Source organism: Gouania willdenowi, chromosome 12 (genome assembly GCF_900634775.1).
Source record: "Gouania willdenowi chromosome 12, fGouWil2.1, whole genome shotgun sequence".
Taxonomy (NCBI): Eukaryota; Metazoa; Chordata; class Actinopteri; order Blenniiformes; family Gobiesocidae; genus Gouania; species Gouania willdenowi.
The window spans coordinates 2,845,468-2,868,735 of NC_041055.1; the positions used below are offsets into that span (position 1 = coordinate 2,845,468).

General features: G+C 37.1%; 1 protein-coding gene across 3 annotated transcripts in view; it reads left to right on the forward strand.

Moving 5' to 3' along the window:
* The first annotated feature begins 256 nt into the window (after positions 1 to 256).
* Positions 257 to 23,268, forward strand: part of LOC114473101 (3'-5' RNA helicase YTHDC2-like) — a 42,877-nt gene continuing 19,865 nt past the window's right edge. For all 3 annotated transcript variants that reach the window (XM_028462498.1, XM_028462500.1, XM_028462499.1), the window contains exons 1-15: positions 257 to 429; positions 1,507 to 1,621; positions 1,699 to 1,789; positions 2,656 to 2,852; positions 6,771 to 6,976; positions 9,494 to 9,660; positions 10,461 to 10,563; positions 11,652 to 11,808; positions 13,696 to 13,797; positions 15,033 to 15,145; positions 16,638 to 16,764; positions 16,880 to 17,006; positions 19,734 to 19,799; positions 20,833 to 21,011; positions 21,827 to 21,920. In XM_028462498.1, the coding sequence (XP_028318299.1) occupies positions 1,513 to 1,621; positions 1,699 to 1,789; positions 2,656 to 2,852; positions 6,771 to 6,976; positions 9,494 to 9,660; positions 10,461 to 10,563; positions 11,652 to 11,808; positions 13,696 to 13,797; positions 15,033 to 15,145; positions 16,638 to 16,764; positions 16,880 to 17,006; positions 19,734 to 19,799; positions 20,833 to 21,011; positions 21,827 to 21,920 (1,838 nt within the window). In that variant the 5' untranslated portion in view covers positions 257 to 429; positions 1,507 to 1,512. The remainder of the gene's footprint in view (positions 430 to 1,506; positions 1,622 to 1,698; positions 1,790 to 2,655; positions 2,853 to 6,770; positions 6,977 to 9,493; positions 9,661 to 10,460; positions 10,564 to 11,651; positions 11,809 to 13,695; positions 13,798 to 15,032; positions 15,146 to 16,637; positions 16,765 to 16,879; positions 17,007 to 19,733; positions 19,800 to 20,832; positions 21,012 to 21,826; positions 21,921 to 23,268) is intronic.

Sequence of the window (23,268 nt, forward strand, 5' to 3'; positions counted from 1 at the left end):
AAGATATTATACATAACAGTTAATTAGATCTTTAATAATTATTTAATGATAATAAATATTGTAGTTATTATTATTATTATTATTAATAATAATAATAATAATAATAATAACAATAATAATAATACATTCACATCAGGGAGAATATAAAATATATATTCCATAATAATAAATTAAATTTGAATAGATGATTTTGATATCCTGTGGCAATGATTTAGTAACCAGTAGTTTTTTCCTCTTCCGGTAGGGGGCGGTAAAGTGAACCTAGCGGTAGTTTGACGGACACTTTTTACTTTAACCGACACAAACTCGACCAAAGTGAACCGAACCTCGTTTTATCTTTAGTCTGCTTCATTACTTGGCGCTTTTCTTGTTTTTCTGAGTTCCTGTGCCTTCAAAAACATCAACTCTGACCTCCTCCAACAGCTGAAGGTATTTCATATTTTAAGCTAATATTTAAGCTAATAGCTGTTTCTGCCGCCATTTTCTGCACCTGCTATTAGCTGTAAGAAAATCTTTAGTATTTACTAATTAAACCAACATTTTAGAGCAGGTAGGTATGGACAACTTTTATCACTAAACGTATATCTGATCTGATGGTCACATTATCAACATTCATGTCAACATTTAGAATAATGACCAATCTGAGCATTAGTATTTTGTATAATTTGGCGTATTTTCTCATAATTTCATTTATGTTCTGTCATTTTGTGTATTTTTGTTGTTGTTTAATACGTTTTTGGAGTCATTTGGTGTAGTTTGTCATTTTGTACATTTGTCAGTTCTTTTGTTGTCATCTTTTCTGTCTTTTTGGGTATTTTTTGTTGTCATTTTGTATATTTTTCCCTCACAATATGTGTGTTATGTTATCATTTTGTTTACTTTTCTGTTAGTTTTGGTATTTCTGTTGTTTTGTCTGTTTTTTGGTGTGTATTTTTCTATAATTCTTGTGTTTTATTTAAAAATTATTATTACTGTTTTGTGGTTTTGGTCTTGCTTTGTATGATTTTGGAGTCAATTTGTATGTTTTTGTTGTTATGTTCTGTCGTTTTCTGTCATTTTTGTTGTTTTTTTTCTGTATTTTTTACACTGTTGTGTCATTTTGGGTATTTTTTGTTGTCATTTTGTATGATTTTCTCACAGTTTGTGTTGTGTTATCATTTTGTTTACTTATCTGTTATTTTTGGTATTTTTGTTGTTGTTTTGGCTGTTTTTGGAGTGTATTTTTCTATCATTCTTGTGTGTGTTTTTATTTTAGAGTCATTTTGCATATTTTTGTTGTTATTTTGTATAATTTTCTGTCATTGTGTTTTTTGTGTGTAGTTTTCTGTTGTTCTAGTTGTTAATTTGCGTAGTTTTCTGTCATTCTTGTGGTTATTGTGTAGTTTTCTGTCATTTTAGTTTTGTGTATTTTTGGTTATTGTGTATTTTCAGGTGAGGAATACCGGTGACCTCCAGTGCCACGTGTTTTCGGTGTCTGAGTGTGTTTATGATGCTGTTTTGTTGCAGTGCATCATGTCTTCAGACGCACAAAGCCGTCCGATGAAAGAAATCCTCGTGGATGAAATGGTGGAGCTCGGAGTGACTATGGCTTTGGAGAGGTTCAGCTGCAGTGACGAGAAAGGTGGCAGACCTTTAAAAACGTGGAGATTATGTCCATAGTTTGTGTGAGATGTTGACATGTTTTATTTCTCTGAACAGAGATGGAGTTTCCATCGTGCTACTCTGGCACTGAACGAGCGTTTATTCATCACATCGCTCGGGATCTGGGTTTCATTTCTAAGAGTCAAGGGTAAATACATTCATACACACTGAAAATTCCCACTGGTTATGCATTATTTATTTGATACAATATTTTTTTGTCCTGTTTTAATTATTATTTTGCTGTCTCTTTTTAGTTATTTATTTTTGCTACACATTTTTGGCACTCAATTAACAAAGATTTTAACATTTGGTACAGTAATTACATGCATAAAAACAGCAAAAAAGAAACAATAAGATCAAGGATAAACCAAAAAGAAAATATAGTAATAGAAGGAATAATAGCAACAATAGTGTTAAACAAATAGTCAAGCAAATCATTAGATATTGGATACCCATAAGATTAAAAAGAAAAAGAAAGAGAGAAAAAAAGGGGGTCACACAAGTTTAGAAAGTACGCAAATATATATATATAGACTTACACTTACTCATAGATATACGCATGTATTCACGTACAAATAAAATGAACAAAATTGAGTAAATAAATTGAAAGTAAAAAATAAAATACACAGAATGAAAATTAAACACAGCATACATATATTTAAAATTAAAATAAGTAAACAAAATTAAAATGATACAGCTAAATTTAATAAACGCTGTGACAGGTCAGATGGTAAACTGAGGTTCATCAACGACTAATTTAAAAAAAGTGTTAGATTTATTGATCCCTGAGGCATACACTGATTTTATCTAATAAAAAAGATATCAAAGTGGCAGCTGTAATTGTTTCAAAAGTAGAGTGATTATAGATTTAGATTTAATGAGGGTATTGGTTTGGGAAAATGTTGTAAAAAAAAAAAAAAAAAAAAAGGAATATATCACTGATTTTTTTAAGTTCTTGTACTCTCGTTTGATCCGATCTGTTTTTTTTTGTTGTTGTTCTGTTTCCTCTTTCAGACGTGGATCAAAGCGATTCCTCACCATCAAGAAGAGGGATTGTTCTGAGAAAGAGAAGCTGCTGATTCCCCTCTTTATTTCCCACAATTCCTTGGATTGTGTCCACATGCTGCTGCAGAGGTTTCCGGTGGTGAAGAGCACATACTCGTCTGCTCAGCCCAGCAGCAGGAGTGGAACGTCTGCGCCTGCAGAGAGTGGTGAATCAAACACACTCATCTGTTCATCTTTTACTCCTTACCTGAAAGAGGAGCCTGACATTAATATAGTTTGAAAAACAGAAAGCTCCTTTTCATCACAAGGTTTTTTTGTTAATTGTTAAACGGCTTCTGTAGATCAGTGGTTCTCAAACCTTTCAGCGCGAGACCCCTAAAATAAAGGTCCCAGAGAGCAGGGACCCTCACTGTAGCTGAAGGTGGTTGAACACAGACATGAACATTGAAGAACAGTCATGTGGAGATAGGACCATCTATAAGGGGGAATAAAGGGGAGAGATTTTTGGGGTTCATCCATAAAGTCAGCAAAATGGTAGTATATAGTCATTTTAAAGAAGGAAATCCTTGGTATAGTTGCACGATACCCATGATACCCACGGTACCCCGTGGTACCAAATTGTAATGGTTTCTACTATACCAGAAATTTTACACGACGGTACTACCGTGGATTACGATACTACCGGTACCAGTTTCCGCTACATAGCGGCTGCCTCTACTCTCCTCACGGCTTCTCACTGCACAGTCTAAACTCACTGCACGCTACTCACTTGGAAACATACCAACATGGCAACCTAGCTCCACAGCTGCTGAATGATTGGCTGTTTCCCTGTTATTGGTGACGTCCAGAGATATGATAGGCTGTTTCTGCACGCTGGGTACACCCGTCTGTTAGCTGATTGGCTGTTCGTGTGTTTCTGCCGACATGAAGGAACTGAAGACAGCTCCGCTTCGACAGAAACTCGCTTCAAAACAAACAAACAAACTAAAATTCTGTCTCGCCTGGACGCGTGCACGGCTTACAGTCACAAACACCAGACAACACATGGCAGAAGCACCGGGCCTGAGCGGCGAGTCAGTGGCTTCACTAATTTGGCTCAAAAAACCAAACTCCTAAAGTCCCATTTGGAACTATTTTGGCTTTAAATGAGGCAGAGACAATAAAGCAATAGGAGATCTACTGTGCAGGCGCTGTCACTAAGCTATTGGAGCCAAAGGAGGGAACACTTTTTGTTTGTTTTTCCGCAAGGACTCAGAGCGATCTTTTAAATATACATACAAAGGAGGGATCACATCCAATCCCATAAAACACCAGTGACGTCACCCAGAAAATACATACAAATATAGTTTTCTCAGGGAATCACTTCCTGTTTATTGTATTTTATCCTTTATGGTTTATTATGTTGGAGAAGAAGCATTGTTGTCAAATTGTTTTTTTTTAAAGACAGTGGATTTGTTATCGTAAGTTGATTACGGTATTTATATTAGTTAAAAATAAATTGACGTGCAAAGGAAACTTAATTTATTCGTTTTTTTATTGCTTATATGCTTTTGTTCATATACTCTTATCATGCACCAAACAACACTATAAGTAATTAATAAGTATTTCTAACTTCTACAAATACATTGTAGTTCATAAAAGTAATAATCAAAAAGGCTTTAGTATCGCGATATTATCCGGAACCGTGATACTTTGTCTGGTATCGTATCGTGATTACTCATTTTGGTATCGTGATTACTCATTTTGGTATCGTGACAACTCTAATCCTTGGTTTAATCAGAAATAAAAATGCTTTAAAATGAGATTTTAAAAACGATAGAAATTGGTTAAAAGTGACAAAAACGGACAGAAAAAGTTTCAATATTGGCTTAAAACTAGGAACAACTAGTTTAAACTGGCATATAATTAGGGCCCTATAAAATCCACATTAACGGAATCGTTAACGGAATCACAGAATCAACCAATGAAAACGGAATCCACTGATGAGTGCGGAAATTGACAGAATCGGGATGAAACGCCATCACGTGAGGAAAAGAACGCTTCTTTTATGGCGAAATGTTTCCGGGAAGCGCTCATTAGATGCACCACCCTCCCCCCTCCCGATGTGTCCACTTCAAACAGCATCTAAATCATCTGAATCACTGTCGGAACTGCCAAAAAACTACGCAACTCATCACTCACTCCTAAATACGAAGCTGACCAGTTACAGTTAAATTAAGTTGATTAAAACATAAGCCCTATTCACACAGGATTAGTTTTACTTCGGGACCACATGCGATTTGTAATAATTGCAGAGAATGTTTGTGATGTTAATCCTGTGTGAATCGGCCATGTCAGTAATTTGTAAAAGTGAAAATTCCCCCGCAAATGACCTACTATATTTTGCTGAACTCTGAGGTCCTGTGATAATACTAATCTAATGCGAATAGGCTTCTATGTGACTGGACAGAAATGGGCGGGGTCTGAATCCGTGTACCCTTCGTTCTTTGAGTTTTCTGGTCCTGCTCCTGTTTTCATTCAGTCTGTGGATGTTTTAGCTCATAAAAGGCTGCTCACGTTTATGTTTTGTTTCGTGGTGTTACGATCCAAATAGTATCCAGATAAACTGATGACTGGCTATCAACTGTGAGGTTGGTGTGAGGAACAATAGATGTTAGAACTTCTACCATTTGATACTTTTGCAAAAACAATTACAGCTTTTTTTGAGGGCAGTAAAATGTTTATTTTGCACGTTACGAATACCGCTAACAGCAGCCGTCAACACACACAGAAGTTGATCATAGGAAACAAGGAGGACCAGTAGATTTATTACACCACTTCTGTCTGCACATATGTGCATGTTTTACGTAACATCCCTTTTTATGTTTTGATTTATTTATGTATTAATAACGTTTCAAATCACCAGTAATGTGACTTATGTGTTGCTTCTTTTATGTCCGGACAGGGAGCAAAAGTCCACCCAGTCACCAGATTATCTGGATACTATTTAGACCGTAACACTGTTCGGTAAAGTTGTCAAATATTCACAAATTTGGACTTTCAGCATCAATAACTCTTTCATGAAACGTCATCGACACAAATTACACCTCTGCCATCAGTGTGAGGTGGAAAGCATGTATCCAGATATCACACAAACAGAACCAGATCTAATTTTAAAACAGAAAAATGCTGCTTGTTTGTTTTTTGTTTTCCTGTTTTTAGTTTTAAATTAATAAAACAAAACAAACAAAAAAAATCAGTTTTTTATATTTTTTCATTTGATTTACGCAGCGCCTTGACATCATATCCGGGAGATGTCCATAAATTTCAGCTAAATCTCAGGCTTCGGTTATTTCGTGCGAATGCGCCACATGAAAAGCAGACGTTGGGGGGTCATTTATTTATTACATGTGGTCCCTAGGTAAAACTAATCCCTTGCGAATAGGCCATATGGTTTTTTTTTTAAATTAGTATTTACTTTGTGTCCTCACAGGAGTTAAAAACGAATTATTTTCTGAACAAATGATTAATATTAAAAAAAAAAAATGAATTTAAAAAAATGCGGAAAACACAGAATTTAGGAAAAAACAAAACGGAATTTTGAAAAAAAAAAATTAAAGGGAATTTTGAAAAAAATTAAAATGGATTTTATAGGGCCCTGTATAATGGGCATGACAAATTGTGGTTAAATTGGCAAAAATTTAAGCCTAAAATCTGGTGAAAAGAAGTTAAAAGTGACAATAATGGGTCACCATATGTGACTTTAGGTGGAAAAGTGGTGGAAAGGGTTTATAAGTGCTGAAAATGCTGGAAAAATGTGTAGAAAAGGCATTGAAATTTGATGGAATAGTTGCAGAAATGGGAGTAATGTAGCAAAAAAGCATTAAAAGGAGCAAAAATATGTCAAGAAAAAGTGATGAAAATAAGTGAAAATATGGTGTAGTTGCAGAAAAAGGGTAAAAATAAGCAAAAATGGGCCCTTCAATGATGCCAAGATTGAGAACCCCTGGTGTAGAGGAGCTCAGGGTCTGGGGGTTCATAGGAAATAGTTAGTGAGACATTTAAAAACCGGTGAATTGATCTAAAGAGGAATGGATGTCAATCATCACGTTTCACTGTGTTTTTTTCTCGTGTGTCTCGTGTAGAGCGGAGCATCGACCACCGCGTCAAAGCCGGCGGGCGTTTGAACAAAGTGATCCCCATGGTGCCTCAGATGAGAACTCCCTCTGAGCTTGACCACTTCCGACGCTCCCTCCCTGTGCTGGAGCATCAGGCTGAGATCGTCCAGCTGGTCAGAGACAACAAAGTGGTGCTGGTGGTGGGAGAGGCCGGCTCCGGGAAAACCACCCAGGTCTGGAATCACACAGGCAGCTCACAGACTGACACGACTCATGTGATGTTAGGTGATTTTCCATAAATCAGGTTAATTAGAACAAAAGCGAGCAGATGAACTCACACTCCAGTCAGGTAGGGGGCAGCAATTATTCCTCGTTTTGATCTATATTCTCACATACACGTAACAGCTAATAGATCACCTGTATTGATACATACATAGACTGTATGTAAATTTCATATTAACGTACTACTCATACTAAGTCTGACGTCTAAATGAGTATGTAGTACGTTCACATTAGATAGTATGAAAAGATTAAATACATGAGAAATACCCAGATGTATATTATTTGGGAACATTTCCTAAGTGTGCATAACTTTCGTATTTTGTACCGGAAATACACAATTGTTGTGGAAACCTACTTCCTGTTGCGGTCAGGGCAACAGGTAAACAACAAAGATGGCGCAAGCAATGAGCATGAGTTCAGGCGGATCTTGTAATGCCCTAAAACAGCCTTATCCATCGTTCCTCTCCTTCCCTGTTAACGGTGAAGTTAGATGAAAATGGGTTCAAACTATTTGATGGGATGAAGGATCAACGTTTACAACTAAAAAAGAGGAGTACGGGGTGGTGTTTAGCTCAGTGGGTTGAGCGCCCGCCCCATGTACAGAGGCTATAGTTCCTCACCTGCAGCGGGTCCAGGTTCGATTCCCGGCCTGGGACCCTTTCCTGCGTGTCATTCCCTGCTCTCTGACCCCTTTCCTGTCAAGCAACTGTCATATAAAGGCCACTAGAGCCAAAAAAAAAATCCTTTAAAAAAAAAAAATAAATAAAAAAGAGGAGTACTAATGTCTGCAGCAGACACTTCACATCAGAAAACTATGTCTTGCGGATCACTGTTCACCGCGTAAATCCAGAGTCTGTCTCTCACCTTTTTCCTTGGAACAATTTCACCTCTAAAGGAAAAAGAGAGTCGGTGTGTGAGCGGTGCTAAAAACGGCAGCCGTTAACATCGGTTGTTGTCGAGGTTAAAGAAATTGCAAAGAAAGCTTTGAAACTGGACCATAAATATGCGACGTCACCGCCCGCGAGTAAGAAATTCCAGCTCTAACGTTGACGTTATGTCTTCATGGTAGAGTGGTGTGTTGTCTTCTTTAATCACTGTAACAGTTTGTCAATATTTTGCTACAGCTAAGTTAAATGCGTAAACAACATTCCTGGCCTCATATCTCTGTGTCTTATTTCCTACCTATGTTGTTGTGTTGTAGCCTATGTACAGTATTAATGCTAACCTACCCCTGCTGCTTGTTAAAGGTACCTGTTATGTTAAAATTCCTTATCAATTTATCCATTCATGTAACCCATGGCTTAACGTCTCTATGCATGCAAATGGGTGAAATAATGATTATTTTATGGCGACATGCTCAAGAGACTTCTTATTAATACGACTCTTGCACCTACGGCAATCCCTTTTCAAAACAAAAAGCATCTCTACTTGTCTTCTATTCGTAAATAGGGCTCTTGTTTCCAAAATTGCTGCATGAAATGTGTTTCCGTGAATTTTATGGAACAAATGAGCACATGCTGATATTCTACTTGGTCACTTTCTCACTTCAAATGTTTTTAGAACTTTTAAAGGTGGAGAATCAACAAATACAAAGTACAAAATGGTGTGAAATTTATTTTGTTTTTTTTTTAAACTTGTGAGAACAAGTAAATGGTAAGTAACTGTAATTCAAGCACAAATATCAAGAATAAGTGGTATGTTTATCAAACTGTCAAAATACGTTTTTCAAAAGTTTAACTGTTGCTTCAACAACAGATTCTGATTTTGTTAAGTTCTTAAATATTTAACAAAAAGTAACCACATACATCTATCAAAGTGCCCAGTATGTTTCATACAGTGGTGGCTGCTGGTCTTTCATGCAGGGGAAGCTCATTTTCTGCCTACTTCAGAAAATGTATCCTCCGGCGTCTGATGGGTGGGACTAAGTGCGTCATAACCGAGCATTTATCCAATGAGTGTCTAGTTTGACTGCAGTGGATCAACCACTAAATCCTCTCCCATTGAAGTCAATTGAAGCTGAACTTCACCACTGTTTATTAACACTGTGACGCTGCGGTAATGAATGAAGAACGTCACGCTGTCACTGTCAGTTTCCTGTTATAAGAAGCTGATTCTGAACTAAACATACATGTGTTCTGTCATATATTTAGTCAATAAAATGTACACACAACACTACATATTTGACCACTGATTTTAGGGGAAGCTGAGGTTCCCTTGTAGTCTTAAAGCATCCGCCACTGGTTTCATAAAAATAAAGTGCTATTATCTTCCAAGCTAAAATGTCACCTAGTGACTGGACGTCAACGTGCTATGCACGTTAAGGAAATTAAATGTTATTTTTTCGTTAAAAAACATTATTTTAAAAATGTGCAAATTTTTTGGATCAATACGATAATCGTGCTGTGAAATATCACGATATGTCGCTGAATCTATTTATTTCTCACCCCTTTGGTCGGTTCTCTGTGCAGATCCCTCAGTTCCTGTTGGACGACTGCAGCAGGCGAGGTGAGCCGTGCAGGATCGTGTGCACTCAGCCCAGAGGCCTGTGCATCATCGCTGCGGCAGAGAGAGTCGCAGCTGAACGGGGAGAGGCCGTCGGTCAGACCATCGGTTACCACATCCGACGAGTCAGCAGGTAGGTCGACACCAATGAGTCCCTCAACATTTCTATCGACTTCTGATACTTTGAACCAGTGCTTCTCAAAATGATTGTTCGGTTCAAAATAACTGTTTTTTTATCATGACTTTAAATTTTATTTTTTATTTGTATTCATTGACAATAAAGATCATTAACACTAAACAAAACACCTACACACACAGAAAGTAATAATGAGAAGCTTAAAAAAAGAACTTAAAAGAGCAGTAAATTATTAGACTGCATTAGATATGGACTGGGAACAAAATATTTCAAAAGCTGAATTAATTTCTTTTGGTTTTCTGAAGCTTTTTACGCAGATTACAAACAATGTTTTGTCATTTCCTGTATTTTTGACGGCTGCACTTCTGCATTTGTTTTTTATGCAGATGATGTTCTGTTTTAGTTTTTATTTTAAATTTTTATTATGAAATATGTTGTTACTTGTTACCTGTTATTTCAATAAATTTGAAAATGTGTTATTTGTCAGGATTATTTGGTAGGGGGGGCTCAAAACACATCAATGCTGGCATTAAAACAGTCTGTTCCTGTCTTCTGTTACAGACATATAAAGAATAGATCTGTTCCTAAATATACAAACATGAAGGCACGTGAACATGCAGCTGTTTAACTAAAAGACGAAAAACATCTGCAGCTGCCTTCATTCTTTTCTTCAACTGAATAGTTTTGTAGCATCTTTAGATCAATTTAAGAATTACATTTGAATGTTTTCAAGTTAAAACTTGGATTTGTTTGTGTAGACAATACTTCTTAGACTGTAAACTGTGGACGTTTTTCAGGGTTTCTATCAAAACTCTTCTTACGTTCTGCACCACCGGGATGTTCCTGAGGACGCTGATGAACGGAGACGCCAGCCTTACAACCATCACCCATGTCATCATGGTGAGAAAGATGATAACGCAAACAGGGTTCTCACCAGGAACTTTTCACAACATGGGAGGATTGTGTGGCGCGGAAAATTTTGACATATTTAATGCTCTAACATTTATTTGTTTTTTTGTTATTTTTTTAATCTTTGCTGCAGTTTTACTTTAAAGCTAAAAGTTATTTGTTCAAGGTGATGATGAATGTAGTTAGACAGTTACTCATGCTTGGTATATATATATATATATATATGTAGTATATACACACAGTCGGTCCTCCACTAATAAACACTCACAGACACTGTTGAGACAAGAAATAACATTTTATTAAAAAAACTAATTCCAAGATGCGCTTTTCAAATTTGAATGAGGTATCATGTGGGACCTGCAGTAATACTTGAACACACACACAGGCTGATGACGCGTGCGCACACAAACATATACACGAGGAGGATGCACACGGACACATTAGCGCTTTAATCAGGCCGAAAAAAGAAGACCCGGCCTGAGAACCCGTACAACCAGAATGAAGCCGATGTCTCTTTAAGCCCGAACAACTCAACGGTGTTCATGTCCGTGCACGTGCATGTAGAATGATTCATTGCAAGTTTTAGAAACATGATGAGCAGCTTCATGTGCGCTACGTCTGGTTGAAGCTACACTGTTTATATTGGACGGTGTACACAGGCAGCATCAAGGGCAGCTAAAGGGCTGCAGGGGTCCTCAGGTGAAGACGGGAGCATCCGAGCAGATCGCCTGTATTAAATAGATGGTGCGGCTGATGAATGTGTTTCTCGGTTATTCAGATTAAAAAGAGAATTAAAACAACCAGTGCACGCCTGGAAGTCTGTTTTGTTTCCAAGTGTGCAACATTTATATACGACAGTACTGATTAAAAAAGGGAAAAAGAACTACAGAAAATCCCCCCTACGTTGCTGAAAACTACTAAGCAAAATTACAACGTCAGGGGTCCCTACGCTCGACAGTGCTGGCGAGAACCCTGGCTAATAATAAAAATGTTTGTCCATCGTTACCCACAACGATCTCCCTGTTGTAATCTGGATGAACTGGTGTCAAAGCTCGATGTGTCTCTTTCTCTCTCCACAGGATGAAGTTCACGAGCGCGATGGCTTGTCGGACCTGCTGCTCACCAAGATGCGAGACATCCTTCACCAATTTCCCACTCTGAAGCTGGTGCTGACCAGTGCAGCTCTAGACACAGAGCTGTTCATTCGCTACTTCGGCTCCTGTCCACTCTTCTACAGTGAGTCACTTTTTATCAAAGTTCGATCGGAAAGCTTCAACTTCCAAAATTTAAAAAAAAAGAGTTGCCTGAAATGTCTAGTAATAATAAAATAAAATAAGAATAAATTAGAATTATATTTTTTAATTTAAAACATTTTTTTAGATTTAATAGTAAAATTTTTTTTAATTGTTTAACAAAACAAATGTAAAAAGAAATGTGTATATATATATATATTTTAAAAAAAAATGTATTTACATTTTTTTTAATTATTATAAATTGTCTAATTTGCACACACAATCTCAAATAACTGTTTTCTATACTTTCACTTTCTCAAATATATATAAAATATTTGAGCTGGCACTTATTGTTACTTTGTGCACTGATACTGGCTACTTTGTATTTGTAAAACAAACGTGATCAAAAAACTAATTTTAGAGGAAAAAAGTCTCCGGGTTTGCCAGAAATGTGTGATCATAAAAATAGGGTTGAGACAAGAAAAATGTTGGGAACCACAGATTTAATGGCTTTGACAGCAGATTAAAAAAACTTTTGATGACTTTCCCCAGATTAAAAGGTAAAATTTTGCCTTAATTCCTTTTTCAGTAAAGATCCTGATCTTTAGAAAAAAGGTAGCGCCGCGCTGCCTGAGGTTGGGGGTTTTGATCGTTGGCGGGGTGCGCTGGGTCCTTGGCTCCGTGGTGCTGTCTCGGTGTGTAGGGGACAGTGGCTGCCTCTCGGCTTGGTGTCTTGGGGGCGTCTGGAGGGCTGCTCGGCCGTGGGGGGTTGCCTGGGCTCCCTGGCCCCCGCTCTTTCTGCTCGCCTGGCTGTGTCTTCGGGTCCGGGGCAGCGCTTGGGTTTACAGTGGCGGTTTCTTGCACATAAATCGGTCTACGATGCACTGGCATGCGTTGGACTGTGCGAAAAAACTCGTAGTGGGCTTAACTTTCGACACGTTGATCCCAAATACCTGTTTTAGGTATTACCACTCACTCCTTCCCTCTGTCCACAGCCACCACCATTATACCTAAGCCTCACGCCTACAACTTCACATCTCACTCTCACTTTACAATAATCAACTCTTCCCCATCCATCCATTTTTCTACCTTGAATCTCTCCTCCCTGCTCCCTGCTCCCTTCCCCTCCACCTCCTCCCACCCCCTCACCCATGTGTAGCACTGCTCTCTCTTTTTATATTCTCCCTTCCCTTCCCAGATCAGATAGTGGAGCCCAGAGTTCACAGTAAACATGGTGATGCTGCTTTTAGTTGTTATGCTGCAAAGAAGTGGAACAAACTGCCAGCGGAGCTGAAGTCAGCATCCAATGTGAACATTTTTAAATCAAAGTTAAAGGCACTTTTTTTCTCTACTGCATATGATTGAGAGAGAGATTTTTTGTCATGTTGTTGATGTAATGATGATTTTACTGATGATTTTAATTGATTTTACTGATGATTTTAAATGTTCTTATTGATTTAAATGTTCTTATTGATTTTAAACAATTGAATGTTTTATCATGTAAAGCACATTGAGTTGCCTTGAGTATGAAATGCGCTATATAAATAAATTTGCCTTGCCTTGCCTTCCTTAGGGAGGGCTGGTGATGGTCACAATTATGCAATAAAATAAATTCATTTATTTAATTGCAATAACAAAACATGCATTGCTGTCTAAAAAAGATTGCACTTCTTGTAGTGTTGACCTCTGACAGCATGTGCAGACAAGAAAAAAAAAGATGTACAGCAGCATTTCTTCTCCTTTGTTGGGCTACGGAGATTCAGTAGAAATATAATTTATGAAGTAAAAATAAAGCATGAAAAAACCAAACCGTGGCTTTTACTTCACGGCCTACTTTCTGTGAGGCAGTGACTTTTCTGTATTCTAATGTATTAATTATGGCTTCATGCAGTTAAAAGGAGACTTTTTGAGGTGAGGGAGTTCTTTCTGGAGGACGTCCTGAGACTGATGGACCAAAGAAACATCAACAAGCAAAAAGAAGAGCTGCGCAGACGTAGGAAGTTTAATTTAATCTGTTTATTAATTATGTTGTGTTCCTATTTGTGCTGTGTATTCCTTTTCTGGAGACCGATTCTATGGCCTCCAGTTTTACGTGATCGCGGAAAACAGACGGAAAAAACAGAAATCACGTTCTTTTTTTGTGTGTTTTTGGAGTCATTTTTCATTGCTGTCATCCTTTAATGTATTTTTGTTATCCTTTAGTGTGTTTTTGTCATCCTTTAATTTATTTTGTTATATTTTAGTGTAATTTTGTCATCCTTTAATGTATTTGTAATGTATTTTTGTCATCCTTAAAGGTACAGTCTCTCTCAGATCCCTCTCTCCTCCTCCCTCCCCGATGCTCTCTTGCCCTGCCTCCAAACTTTCCAAAGTCCCTCCCTCAGAGGAGCTAACAAGCTAACGTTCGTCCGACAGCAACGTTACATACTCTGTTAAAAGCATATTACTGAAGTGCTTTTCTCTCTCTCAATGTGCACACACCTCAGTAGAAGCAGCAACAACACATGCACTACAGAGTTCTAGAGTAACAATAAAAAATTAAACGTAATGTAAATCATAAAAGAAAAGTCGCTAATTTCATCTTCTACTCCTCCACACCATACACTAAAAAAGATGGCGTTCCAGCCCGGGAAAGGGGCGAGGCCTGTGAGCAACAGCTGTCAAACAGTCCATCAAACACAATCCTTGCTCTGATTGGTTCTTTTTGCTCGGTCGCGGTGCATTCTGGCAATCTGCCAAAGGCTGCAGAAGCACTGGGGGGAGGGACTCAATGAGTCTGTTTTTTTCACACAAACTACTAGTTTGATGTAAAGCTGTCCTTACATAGTGACAGGTTTAGCAAATATGACAAAAAGTCACTTTTATAAGAGTTGCAGACTGCACCTTTAACCAATTTTTCTGTAATTTTGTGGATTTTTGTGCATTTATTTTGGGGGCTGCACAAAACGGGCTGCCAGTTGAGTTTTCAGAGATTAATTCATCATGAAGAAGGGCCACGCCCCTTCCAGGAACTCTTGCAATTCCAAAGAAATGGTTTCTGTATATTTAACGAGTAATTTACTGGACTGTGCTCCAGCAAAAGAAAATAAATTGCTTTTCATCAAAAGTTATACAAGTTGACCTTTTGTTTTAGTCAGGAGAGTTAAACAATTTGCCAGATTAGCTTAATTTGTATTCCTGTTTCACTGTGAGAGAGTAACTCACTCACTGTGTGCTTGTGTTTCTCAGAGGAGGGGAAACGAAAATGTCTGAATGAGTTGTTGGAGGCGGTTGAGAGGAAACCAGAAACCAACCAGGGCATCTGCATCTGGAATAAAGAAGAAAGCTTGTTCAACAAGCTCGTAAATACACACACACACACACACACACACACACACACACACACAAACAAAGAAGAAGAAAAAAAAAAAGAATAAATGTTGTGGAGGGAAGTGAAGCTGAGTGAGATGGACAGTGATGATGAGCACACACACACAGCGCCACCTTCTGCTCAAAATGATCTGCTACATCATTTCGTCATCTATTCAAATTTATTAAGACAGCACAATAATAATCGCCCGATAATGGCAATTTGAATAAATACACAAATCTCATCTTTCCAGAGAAACAGTTGCATGTTAAATGTTCTAAGTTTGTACATTTCAGTCATAGAGGAACAGATCTATTCTTTATAAATCTGTGACAGAGGACACGAAAGCTAGGGTAGGCGATTTTCTCCAGATACACTTTTTAAGTTTTTGGTTGAAATTGTCTTTATGTCCTGACAGAAATTAAGATCTTATGTGCTCTGAAAAAGGAACGAAGAAAATCCATCATCTGTAGCAGCTGTAAACCTGTAATAACTTCGACCAGTGGAAAAAAACTGTTTTTGTTTTAACCAATCACGTCTCCCTGTCTCCCTGCTCGTTCTCGATCCCTCGCATGCACGAGCTCACACTGAAAGCGCGTCACCGCTGACAGAGTTAAAACAGAGTTTTTGGTTACGTTTTTAAACATATATAATGATAAAGTTTAGTGTTTACTTACTGCTGAATGAGACATGAGACAACGACGTTTCTACACAATACAAGCGATGAGCTGAGCTCCTCTTCTTCTGCAGCAGCTGTGTGCATGCGAGTGAGACGGAGCACAGAGGGGAGGGGGGTAAAGGCGGAGCCGTCAGGGAGGCTACATTCAAAATCATGCTAGCTTTTGAAAATTACCTACCCTACCTTGAACAGATCTTTAAAGTTTCATGGAGGTACATTAGTGTCTTTATTATTCAATAAAAAACAAAAACTTTTCTATCCAAAATAAGAATTACTATAATCAGAAAAAAAACAATTAATTCAATCAAAGAAGAAAAGTGTAATATTTGAGACCCAAATAATTGCATTTGAACACTTTTTTCTTTGATTGAAAATGTTTATTTGATTAAAATGATTTTTTTTTGTTTTGATGGCAAATTGCTTGTTGTTGAGAGAGAGAATCCTTTGTCAAATGTCATTGGTGTAGAGACTTGTCACTCAAACAGAACTTTTTTCACTTAAATCAAAGAATAAAAGTGTTAAAACACAATTTTTATGAGTCTCAAATTTGTTGTTTTTTGCATTCAAACACTTTTCTTTAACATTATTTTTTTATTGAACGATAAAGACAAATATGTACTACCCTACCATTATATGTCTTGATTGTAATTTAAATGAAATAACTACATTTTACACACATATCTTACCACCTGCAGATCAAAGGGACTCTGCTCATGTATTCAAATATTTGAGGTTTTGATGAAGGCTTTGAGTTTGACAGCAGGTGTAAATGACGTGATGGTTCTTCTGGTGTTTTGTGTCTCAGAGTCAGAGCGGCTCTGAGCAGCTGCTGCACACAACCTTGGACTGGTGCATTTCCAACATTTTCCTAAACCGAGACCAGGAAGCTTTCCATCAGCTCTACGAGCTCATCCTCACTGAAGGTGTGGACGGTGAGTTTCATGAAGACACACACTCACACACACGGTCATGCCCAGCCAAAAGACTTGGGATGGGTTTTAGAATTACAGAGTGAGCTTTTAGTTTTTAATTGTCCTCTTTCCACAGTGGACTTCCTGCACACTGACACAGGACTCACTCCTCTGATGGCGGCCGCCAGTCATGGATTCCTCCCAGAGATGGAGCAGCTGCTCAAACAGGGGGCAAACATGAATATAAAGGCGTCCAACGGATGGTAGAGAACCTCATTCGTGTTCATACAGGCAGGGGCGGATTCACTAAAGGTTTAGGGGTATTAAAACGTGTGCAAACGTCACTCCACACGCTAATAAGGGGTACAAACCCCATGGAATCAAGACTGCGCATCAAAATGTGCCCACAGTCCGCTGATGAATATGTAAAGTAGGCAAATCTCACAAGGGGCACAAAGAAATGGGAGGAGGAAATGCAAATAAATTAATGCAGTGGGCGTAATGAAATTCATCAAACCAGGAAATGTTTGCGGTGAAATAATTTGACTCACAGGTGGTGCAAACACAAACGCAGAGATCTGCTGCAGTAAATGTTGACACAAAACACAGCGGAGATGGAATAAAAAGACCCCAGTTAACCTTTCTAGTGTAAGAATTTTTTTTAAATAAAACAATTGTCAATATTAACTCAATCAGTGCCAGCCATTTTTATAATTTCTACCACCTCATTGCTAGACGTTTTAGAGCATTTTGGCTGATTTTTAAAGACCCACAGAATATTTTGTACTATGATAATCTGAGCTCTGCAACCAGATCCTGAAAGATTAAAGTCTCTACCTTCATCAGAAAAAAATATTTTGTTTTAATTAGCAGTTGAATAGAGGCAAGTTTCACTCAAATCGCCAGTTTGTGACAAAAAGCTGAGAAAAGCGGCTTTTTCTGAAGAAAACTATTAGTGACTTTGAAGCAATTATTTTTTTTGGTTTAGTGACACAACATTAGTTTCCTTCTATAAAACTACAAAAACAACACTGAGACCGGGCTTTTGATGGCAACATTATTATTCTTTTGCTATCTGGGTCAGGGTTGAATGGTTTTCTTACTGTATTTTGGCGTTCCTCCAAGTCTCTCCCCTGTCATTCGCCACACACGCAACTTCCTCCTCATCCCGGTGACGCTAAGTCTCAACGCTTGCCCCTTTTTTTTGATAATTTTATTTCACCATTGCCACACTCTCAATAGTCCACTTAGGTTCCACACATGCTCTGATCGAGCACAAAAAACATTTTTATTTGTTTATTTAGTTTTCTACATTATTAAATGTGCAGCAGACAGAGAAGTCCATCTGCCTCCATTTTAACTTCCTCACATGTCATTGTGTGCTTCTGTGCATTCATGTTTCCACATTGAACGAACAATACGTTTATTTAAATAGGGCGGTCTGCACCACTTCTGCACGTGTGCTAATCATTGCTGCAATCTTAGTCAGCAGGTGAGGAAACTGCATCACCATAGGATTTAGGGATGCACCTGGTTTACCACCCTTTATTTCAGATCTTAGTGAGTCCGCCCCTCTATGTACCTTCATCTGTGATTCTGTTCTGCTTTGTACATTTAGTCATTCCACTTTGACAGGAACGGATCTATTGTTGATATGTTTTTGACAAAACGCAGGACAGACTATTGACACTAGCTCTACAAGCAGCATCATGCTCAGATGTGAGGATCACTGACAGGCAGAGGTGACAAGTAACGAAGTACAAATACTTTGTTACTGTACTTTAAGTAGTTTTTTCTGTTATCTGTATTTTACTAGAGTAATTATTTTTTGGGCAACTTTTTACTTTTACTCTTTACTTTTTGAAACAAAGATCCGTACTTTCTACTCATTGCATTTTTAAAAATTTACTTGTTACTTTTAAGACCTTCTAAGATGACGTCAAGACATAAAAAGATGCAAATATTTGGTAGTTTGAGCTTTTTTCTGTTAGGCAGATCTCTTTGTTGTATAAGTTTTTAAAAATGTTAAACTCAAAGCCGCTCTGGGTTTAATTGAGCATTTGCTCTTGTGCTTTCTTGACACAGGGCAGCTGTGGCTACAATAGCACAGTAGCTTACCTCCACTAAGTGTGGAGTGAAAGAATAATGTCATGTAAAGCACTTTGAGTCACCAAAATAAGGCGCTATATATATCCAATGCATTATTATTATCAAGTAAGTGAGCAACTTCAATGCTTTGACTTTTACCAGAGTCATTTTTTATTCAAGTATCTATACTTTTACTTGAGTATTGAAGAACTGGTACTGTTGCCTTCTCTGCTGACAGGCGTCGCTTCATTTCCCACACTGTAAACTCATGAAATCATGAAGATGCGTTAAGGGGTATTTGTCAAACTCAAGGCCTGGGGGCCAATTGGGTCCCTTTAGAGCATGTGGATCCCACGGTGAGACCAGTTGAGAACCCCTGCTTTAGAGCATCCAATTTTGGCCTGCTGGAGAAAGTAGAAAAATGACTGAAAAATAAATAAAATGTAAATAATCAACTAATTCCATTGTAGATATTGCAGTCTCTCCAAATACAGAAATTCAGTGAAACTTTATATTTGCTAGCGCTCACAGTTTTCCCACAATTACAGTATATCACATGATGGCAATCATTTTTAAAACCTAAATTGTTGGAAGAATTCTCAATTTTTCTAAAATCCTTAATTTTTACTCAAATCATTCCACAAAATGTCCCCAAAATAAATAACAATTATTCACAAGATCAAGTACATTTAGGTGAAGATCCTGCTGGGAAATCTGTCACTTAAAGCTTGGATATTGTCGGTGCTTCACATACTTTATTTATCATTTAAAGGTGGAAGTGCAAAGTAGGGCATATTATTGATGAAATGTCTTGTTTTCCCGCCTATAATCTGTGGCCCACTTGAGATCAAACTGGTTGGTATTTGGAACTAAAATGAGAAATATTTTCCCTCTTGTTCCAGGACTGCTTTGGACTTCGCCAAACACTTTAATCAGACGGAGGCTGTGAACCTTCTGGAAGCTTCCATGTGAGTGAACTCATTAATTAGTAATAGGGCATTATTTTTCATTGAACTATTGTAACAACATTGTTACCAAATGTTCAAGTAAAAATATCAGAAAGTTTGATCAGTGACAGACAAGATGTGACTCTTCAGCAGTTGATAACTGTGTGTATAACATGAATAATATGTAATACACAATGCTACAACCAAAGAAGAAGAGCAAATATATTTCATTATTAAAAAAATAAATTTGAATTGAACGTTAAAGACTTTATTAATACAGCAGCCCTTACTTTCCTCAGCATTTAACAGAAACCTTTAATGTGACACAGAGATACATTTTTATCTATAATTCTGTCTGACTTTGGAGCAATAAAGAAATAATTGTTAAATAATTATTTTCTTGCTAAATTCAGTGTTTTTATTTTTGATAGATTTTATTTTTTTGATTTATTTTAAACATATATACACATTAAACATATAACATTTCTTAATGTCTTTCTAAACTGTTTGAACAAAACTAATGTCACATGAATCAAAATACACAATTACATACATGACTTAATATATCATTATAGACATATGTGATGGGCAACTGACCTCACTTTTTTTTGTGTGCCCTTAAAACAAATACCCATTATGACAAAATGACTACAAAACACACAAAATTACTTCAAAAATACATGAAATGACTCCGCTAAAGGACTAATGAAAAGGAAAAATTCATGAAAGGACAGTATAAACACACAAAAGCAGAAACATAATACACAAAATGACAACGAAAAATACACATATTGATCCAAAAACACACTAAAGAAAAACAAAAACACTTTGCTGTTTCCTGTGTAATGCTCATGTTGGTCACTTTTCCATTTGATGACACGAATGTTGATTATGTGACACTATGATCAGATACAAACACATTCGTGGCCCATCTCTGCCATAGAACATTTACTAGCTGTTCTTTATCTTGTACATTTTTAGGTGTTTTGCGTATTTTGGTTTCTTGGTGCAGATTATTCCATCAGTTTGTGTGTGTGCGTGTGTGCTTGTGCAGCCCACTGCAGCAGCTGAGCCGTTTGGATGAATCCTCTGTGCTGCAGTGTGACTCTTCAGAGCTGAGACTCGAGGACCAGGAGACGCTGATGCTCTACCACAGCTTCTCAGATGATGAACGGGTCGACCTGGACCTCATCATGAACCTGCTGCACAACATCTGCTCCACCACCAGCGAGGGTGAAGCTCTGCTCTGCACACAGCACCACACCATCCACTCTATCCACTCTACACACTCTAACTCTGCACTAGTTTAGTTAGTGATACGACTTCCTGTTGTTGATCAGCTGACCCTGACTTAGCTTTAATAACGACACAACATCACCTGTTGGTGTCTCAGTTCAACTGGTCGTCATTACAACTGGTGACAGAGTTTACATCTATCTGAACTGTGCACTTGTTCAGCCACAATTTGTTTTTGTTGATCAATTGTAACATTCATTGACATAATTTGTCATAATGTAATATTGTAAATCATTGTAATTTATTTGTTTATTGTTTTGTAAAATCTATTGTTCTTTATATTTGTTATCTACATTACTAATATTTGTGTTTGACTATCTATTTTACTTTTTAAAAAACTTGTTTTCATTATTTATCATTTATAAATGCAATATTTGTATTCAGTTTTCAGCAGTATTATTGTTCTATCATACACTGTGATTTAAAAAGTTATATTGTGTGGCTTTAATGCTGTCACTTATTAATTATCATATTATTATAACATTCATTATTAATTTTTAACCACTTTTTTAGTCACAACATTAAAAAGACACGCATGCATTCACTTACAGTTTTTACTATACCTGTGCTTAGAATCACTCGTGTGTGTGTGTATATGTGTGTGTGTGTGTGTGTGTGTGTGTATGTGTGCGTGTGTGTATGTGTGTGTGTGTGTGTGCGTGTGTGTATGTGTGCGTGCGTGCGTGTGTGTGTGTCTTTTAACAGGTCAGATGTAAAAAAGGCTGAAGTGATGTTCTTGTGTTGGTTTTCAGGTGCAGTCCTGATTTTTCTTCCTGGCTATGAAGAGATAGTGGCGCTCAGAGACCTGCTGCTGTTTGATGATAAGAGGTTTTCCCACAGTGAGAGGTCAGTGATCATTGATCAGTGATCAATGAGGGTGGGCACAGAATGGATCAAACAGAGACCTGTGGAGCTGCTCAGAATCACTGAGACTGTGTTGTAAATGTCATACTAACGTACTACTTATTCTAAGTCTGACGTCAACATAGTATGAAAAGTAGGGGTGTCCCGATCCGATATCGGTCCGAGATCAGCCTGAAAACGAATATCGGTTATAGGATTCAAATTTCCAATTTTTTATTTATTTATTTATTTTGTTCAATTGTAGAATACTGGAGATAATATGTTGAAGGTTAAAATGTATGTAACCAATTGGTTAATAATAAATGGGTCAGTTTTTCTCATCCCTACTGTTGTTGACTATTGTTCTCTGTTTGAGTGACATCACTTGATCAAGCTTTTTCTAACATTCCACACTACAAAATAAGTAATTATTATTTTTTATTAAAGAAAAAAAAGTAATAAAAATATGTATGTTATCAATATTGGTATCGGCTGATACGCAAGGCTGCAGTATTGGTATCATATCGGAAATGAAAACGTTGTATCGGGACATCCCTAATGAAGAGATTGAGTACCCGTGAAATACCCGGATGAATTCTATGTGTCATACTCAACCGTCCCATGATGCATTGCGAGCAGAATGTAAAATTGTCCTGGGACCAGCTTAAAGCTAAAAATCAAACGTCCCCTTTTCAAAATGAAAGCATCTCTTTTTGTCTTCCATTAGTTTTTTTTTAACTTTTTTGTGAATTAGGCTCTGGTTTTGTAGTTAACAGGAAATTTAGTTGGTAGCACAATGGAGGGTCTCAGAAAATCTCTTAAATATCTGCATGAAATGTGTCTACGTGACTTTTATGGATCAAATGAGCACATGTTGATATTCTACTTGGTCTTTTTCTGACTTCAAATGTTTTCAGAACTTTCAAAGTAAAGGTGGAGAATCAACAGAGATATTTAGCCTCAGTGTGAACAAGGTTTTTGTCGTCATAGGTTCCAAATGCATCTTGGGAAACTTAGAAGTATACTTCAGTGTGAACGCTCATCATCATAATCATACTTATAGTGTATAGTAGACAGTATGTACTCACTGAGTTCGTAGTGTGTAATATGGAGTGTGACATTTACAACAGTCTTAGTTTGGATGATTTATTTGTGGCTTATTATTATCAATATTACTTTTTATCACAATTAATTACTTTGTATCATAATTATTATAATTATGACTATGAATATTGCTTTTTATTGCTATTAATATTATTTATTATGATAATTCTTCTTCTTTTTATTATTATTAATATTAATAATAATAATAATAATAATAATCATTAAAATTATTCTTATTCTTAGTATA